Source organism: Eptatretus burgeri, chromosome 10 (genome assembly GCF_056783735.1).
Source record: "Eptatretus burgeri isolate ZD-2024b chromosome 10, Ebu_testis_v1, whole genome shotgun sequence".
Taxonomy (NCBI): Eukaryota; Metazoa; Chordata; class Myxini; order Myxiniformes; family Myxinidae; genus Eptatretus; species Eptatretus burgeri.
The window spans coordinates 107,331,729-107,338,082 of NC_140970.1; the positions used below are offsets into that span (position 1 = coordinate 107,331,729).

At 44.3% G+C, this 6,354-nt stretch overlaps 1 protein-coding gene across 2 annotated transcripts; it reads right to left on the minus strand.

Moving 5' to 3' along the window:
* Nucleotides 1-2,012: 2,012 nt before the first annotated feature.
* LOC147019383 (POU domain, class 4, transcription factor 3-like) lies at nucleotides 2,013-5,517 on the minus strand. Of its 2 annotated transcripts, none has more exons than XM_085899869.1 (2): nucleotides 5,106-5,517; nucleotides 2,013-4,708 (listed from the first exon to the last, which is right to left on the minus strand). In XM_085899869.1, exons 1-2 carry the CDS (start codon nucleotides 5,223-5,225, stop codon nucleotides 3,782-3,784), a joined length of 1,047 nt encoding a protein of 348 aa, XP_085755995.1. In that variant the 5' UTR covers nucleotides 5,226-5,517; the 3' UTR covers nucleotides 2,013-3,781. The 2 variants fall into 2 exon arrangements, with proteins under 2 accessions (XP_085755995.1, XP_085755994.1); XM_085899868.1 differs by having other exon boundaries at nucleotides 2,013-4,759.
* Nucleotides 5,518-6,354: the final 837 nt, after the last annotated feature.

Below are 6,354 nucleotides of genomic sequence, written 5' to 3' on the forward strand. Positions count from 1 at the left end.
CTTTATACTAAATATCAAGTTTAACCAATTTTTCTGTTTTATACTAAATATCAAGTTTAACACTTTTCTGGTTTATACTAAATATCAAGTTTAACACTTTTCTGGTTTATACTAAATATCAAGTTTTACGCTATTATCGGGTTTATACTAAATATCAAGTTAAACACTTTTCTGGTTTATACTAGATATTAAGTTTAACCATATTTTCTGGTTTATACTAGATATTAAATTTAACCATAATTTCTGATTTATACTAAATATCAAGTTTAACCCTATTTTCTGGTTTACAATAAATATCAAGTTTAACCCATTTTTCTGGCTTATACTAAATATCAAGTTTAACCCATTTTTCTGGCTTATACTAAATATCAAGTTTAACCCATTTTTCTGCTTTATACTGAATATCAAGTTTAACACTGTTTTCCTGGTTTATACAAAATATCAAGTTTAACACTTTTTCCTGTTTTATATTAAATATCAACTTTAACTGTTTTTCTGGTTTATATTAAATATCAAGTTTAACACTTTTTCTGGTTTATACTAAATATCAAGTTTAACTGTTTTCCTGGTTTATATTTTATATCAAGTTTAACACTTTTTTCTGTTTTTTACTAAATATCCAGTTTTACACTGTTTTTCTGGTTTATACTAAATATCAAGTTGAACTGTTTTCCTGGTTTATATTAAATATCAAGTGTAACACTTTTTTCTGGCTTATACTAAATATCAAGATTTCAACCTTATGCATGATAACTCATGGATGATATTTATGTTGATTGCAAAGGTTCTTTGATCAGAAAACACTGATATCTTTGAAGGGTGATCAGTAAGTCTCCTGCATGCAATAAACAGCCAATTGAAGACTTTAATGAAACATATTTAGATAGATTAGATGTGTACAACTTTGAATGGATGTTCATAGTTTTGTTTAACAAAAGTCTGTTTCAATATTTTCCATCCATGTTGAGACAGTGTGTGTGTGTGTGTGTGTGTGTGTGTGTGTGTGTGTGTGTGTGTGTGTGTGTGTGTGTGTGTGTGTGTGTGTGTGTGTGTGTGTGTGTGTGTGTGTGTGTGTCAGCAAATATCCACTTCCAAACCGAGTTTCTAAGATACTCTCTTGCCTTCCCCCTCCCCTTTCCCCAACTACTTCAGATCCTGCCTTCTGTCCAAATCGTGTGAAATTCCAGAGGTGATGTTCATATTCATTCAAAAGGTGAGACAATGCTGTAACTGAGACAATGTCTTCAGGTGGATGAATCCAGGGAAAAATGACAGAAATTTTTGAATCTTATCATCTGCAGTTGCTTATGTTTTACCACCATTTTAACTATCGCTTGTTAATTCTGCTGTTTTAATCCCCTGAGATAATGTCTGTGTCATCACACAGAGGAGTTAAAAAGGGATAAATGCATGAGATCATGCACTTTTCAACTCGTACAATGAAACATAGTTTTCTGAGTTAGTTCATCGTGATGCTTGAGGTCATGTACATGGACGACAGAACAGATCACACACGAGTAGACTGCATATGGTACCGTATGCCTGGTCAGCTTGTATGCACAATCAGCGCTCTGGACACAAGCTTTAAAAAAGGGGTCCAAGGCAGCACAGCGCAGTGCCGAGTGACTTTGGAGGCAGAGGTTGTGAGGCTGAAAAAGGGTCACGGAAGACGGCTGGTGATGTGCCTTGCACAGTTTCGCTGTGCTCGTTATTATATGACTACGGCTGCTGCTTCGGATCGGTTTGCACACGTAGGTTCGGATGACTTCCGTGGCCCGAGAAGGCGCAGCGTAACTGCAACCTTCCAGATACCATGACATTGCTCCTGTGATCCATTATTAACCAAGGCTGCAGTGAAACTATATATGTATGTATATATATATATATATATATATATATATATATATATATATATATATATATATATATATATATATATATATATATATATATGACCATTATGAATTTTAATATAAACATACAGAAGAACATCCTTCTTTTCATAACATGTTGTTTTTTTATCAACCATATAACTTACTGCAATAAATACCAATAAATAAATCCTGAGAACAAACATTATAAAGTAAGGAATGAAAAGCTTGCAAAACATAGCAAAAGGTAAACATAAATATATTAGACAGTTTTCACTCACTAAATGTGAAATAAATAAATCAAAACCTCCTGGAATGCCTCTGATATTAAGTGTGCTTAAACAATCGACTATTTGTACAAGTAAGTGAAAGTTTTACAATCATTTACAATCATTTACAACAGACCGACTTTTATACATTTGGAAACTCCTCGTAAAGTATAATGACGTCGTTGCACAAAAGACTGAAGAAAAATTGTTTCCAAATTGGCCGACTCTTTCGGAAATAAAAATGGACTTCCAAGAAACAATAAATTGTTCTTCTCGTGGAGGAAACAAACAGCAAATCCTGGGTAAACGCACACACGGCATAAAATAGGGATGAACAGAAGCAGAAATCATTAAAGACATTAAAAAAAAAACATAACAAAGGAATATTTGTGAAGCAAACCTCTATGTACATGGATTTAGCGTCTTTTCAAATTTCGTTTTACGAATGCTGAAAAATCTCTGAGGTTAGAAACGGTGTAAAACGCTCTCTGCCCTGCGATCGATTGTATAGAGTTGGCGGAAAGACGAGTGTCCGTCTGCCTGTCACGTTCATGGTCCCACCGATTCTGGTCGAGGGGACGTCCAGATTTGTAGATAAAGTACATGCATCCCTTGGAGGGAAAATAACGAGTGTGCAATGGGGGGGGGGGAGCGGATTCCTAAAGACGTTTCAATTGCACTGATGATGCATTCTGCGGCTGAGAGCGCTCGTCCTGCCGTCGACGCGTGCCTGCCCGGTTATCAAAACGCTTGTTGCATCCGTGCGATGGAAACAAGTCACAGATGATCTTCCGGCCGGTTCTCCCAAGCACATTGAATCGAACGAATTTGAAAATAACATTCAAATCTTCTCATGAAACGATGAACGTCGGTGCATTAACTACAGCGTCGTTACGATTCTATTCGGTTATGACGAGAAAATAATAATGTCGGTGAAAACTGCAATTTGGAAGAAAATAAATCGTTTGGTGATTGAAAAAAAAAAAACCTTTTTGGAGCCACTTGCGGAACAGTTGATATCTCATGGACATTCAATTCCTTAGCGTCAAATGAACGACGATGAATTGGAAACTGTGAAGTGCCAAAACAGCAGCGGAATGAAAATGTTTAAAATCCTTTTCTCGATTTCAGTTACCTTTTCTCAACATCATTTGTATTGTGGTTGTTCTTATGATAAAGCATTTTGGAGAAAGTTCCACCCAAAGCAATGATGACTATAACAATCATAAATGTATTTTTGATGATGAGCACAAGTGAGTCAAAACATATGATAAAGTGTGATCCAATTTAAACAGGTTGGAGTTAGTCCCTGATTTCCAATGAAACACTTTGATTATATAGTTCCTATACCCTCTGTGCATCCGCAACTCGCATGTTTCCATCATGTCAACGCCATCTTCGGAATCAAAAGGAACCAATTATATCGTCTTTACAACGGCGTTTACCACAAGTGACTCTCCTCTGGCCTCCCTCACATCCCCCCTTTTCCATGACACGGTCCTCTGGGTGTGCAGACAGTGAGATGGAGAAGGGCACAAGAAATAGAGGGAGAGAGGAAGCAGTTTTCATTTCACGTTACTCGATGATGGTTGTTTATTCGGTCGATTGTTGGGGGAGGGGGGGGGAATAGTCGCCAATAACTCAGTGAGTCGCTGAAAATTTCATTCTCTTTTGCTTTTGCCTCTGATTACAGAACCAGACGCGTACCACATTCTTCTTCAGGTCCAACTTCTCCGCGATGGCGGCAATTTTCTCGGAGGAAGGCCTTGGCTGCACGGCGAAGTACGCTTCCAGCGAGCGCTTCTCGGGCGCCGCAATAGACGTACGCTTCCTCTTCTTCTCACCGCCGTTAAACAGGTCCGGCTTGCTCTGCTTGCTTCTATGCGCTTTCTCAGCCTCCTCGAGCCATGCCTGCAGGATAGGCTTGAGCGCGATCATGTTGTTGTGCGACAGTGTGAGCGACTCAAAACGGCAAATGGTGCTCTGGCTGAGGGAGCCCACCCCGGGGATTTTCAGGTTGCCGAGAGCAGAGCCCACATCCGCTTGAGTGACCCCAAGCTTTATGCGCCGTTGCTTGAAACGTTCGGCGAAAGCCTCGAGCTCCCGTGGATCTGCCTCGGTGTCGGGCATCCCAGGCATGAGGCCGCCATGGTGCAGGGGCAGCCCGTGAGGGTGGTGGTGCATACCCATTGCCTGGTGCATATGGTTCATGCCGGGCATGTGAGCGTGGTGTGCCGACGTCGGCACCACGGACGCCTCGGGTCCACTGAGGCCTGCGAGCGTGAGGTTCGGGGAGATGTGGTCGAGCAGGTCACCGTCGAGACCCTGGTGGTGCTGGTGGTGGTGTGGGTGATGCCCCACATGCGGGTGGTGCGAGGTGAGCGCGGCGTGATGCGAAAGTGGCCCGGCCGTAGAGGTGCACCCTACGCTGTTCATGGTATGGTAAGTAGCGTCCGGCTTGAAAGGGTGATGCGAGTGGTGCACCTTGCTTTGAGCCACGATATCCACGGCGGCCAAGGCCTCGGCTCGCGCCAGGAAGCTCTCATCCAACCCAGCGAAAATGTTTCCCTGGGACAGCACGCAGAGGGTACGAGCGCACATGGCCGTGAGTGGAGAACGCTTTCAGTGTGACGTGAACATAATAGAGAAGCAAAGACGAAGAAAGAGCAAGGAATGAGAAGGTGGAAGAGGAAGAGAAGGTGGACAAGGAGCAGGAGGAGGAGGAGGAGGAGGAGGAGGAAAAAAAAAGAAAAATTCGGTCATGAAGAATATTAATGTTGGTACACAGGTCATTGACGTGAATATGACAGAGGGCTCGGTCATGGGTTAACACACAAGTTGTAAAATTATCCAACCCGCACGCTTCACTTTGAGAAAAACAAAACAATACACAAGGACAGGCGTTGGAAAAAGAGAAATGTAAGGAAAACGTTAAACATGCGCGGACGCTTGGAGCGGCCCTTACTGGGGGTGTCGGCAGACAAGCACGACGCATCGCCTCCGAACTTGGGTGCAGCGTCGGGTACTTGGGCTCAGCCATGGCAGCGTGCATCGTAAAAGGCTGCTTGCTGTTCATGGACATCATCTTGTTTCCGGACGGGCGCTCTCAGCGCGGCTTCGCGAGTGAGCGTGTGCCCAGAACACTCGGCCGCTCGCTCTGGGCCTGCCAGGGGGAGGGGTGGGTGGGGGGGGAGACCGGGGAGGGAGGGGGCCGTGGCGGGCGATCACGTTATACTGTGGGGCAGGACACTGAGGAGACGTACACACACCTGGCCAGGTCTGCTCTCTTCTCATCTTATTCATGGGAGGCCGGCCCTTCTCTGTGAGGTGCGCATGCGCAGCCCGAATGCAGATGCGCTTCTTGACCCAACCCAGTGGTGGTGGTATTAGTAGTGTATAGGGGGAGTGTGTGGTGGGAGGAGGGATGGATGCGGTGGTTTCGGGGGGGGCTGAGGGGGGTTGATGTGGGTGAAGAAACAAGGGGCTGGTTATACGAGCACTGCGCGACCCGGTACTGTCGATTCCAATAATCGCATATGAAAATGAGACTTGTAACCGGAAAGCGCGCATGTTAATTAAACATTCATTAATGCCCAATCCCATAAAGACAAAACGATCATTTACGTTACAGTGCACCACAGCGCCCGGCCGTAATTGAAACGCTTAAAACTTTCGTAAATAATCGTCCCTATATTTCTCTTGTGGACGCCAGCCGCGTAACTACGTGCCGCTCCTGGAACACATTCGGACGGTGAGCTCGAGGCGCAGCGTGCAACACCTTTCAAGGTATCAGCGATGGCCACTCTGCCCAGCTGTCCTCCCCCTGACACCGGAGGCTCCGCAACGCATGAGGTATCTGAGGAGGTGCGCCACCTTCTACGGTATCTGAGCGCTATTTCTTGCCCTGGATTTTAAACCATTAATATATGTCGTTAAGATGCACGCACCAAACAAGACGTTCCCAAAAACCGTCTCGCAAATGCAGTTGCACGAAGAGACGACACTTGTTTCCAATTGGGAACCGAGTGACGCTGCCGAGCCGGCATGTCTCCTCGTTAATCCACCCGTGGCCAGCAAGGCCACACACTGGAAGGGCCTACGGTCTTCGCCGCATTTCCTCCACAACCTTCCGCACGTCGGGGTCACTTGAAATGCATGTTTGGAAATGGCTCTTTTGGATGCAAACAAAATCTTTCATTCCTCTTCCTTCTATC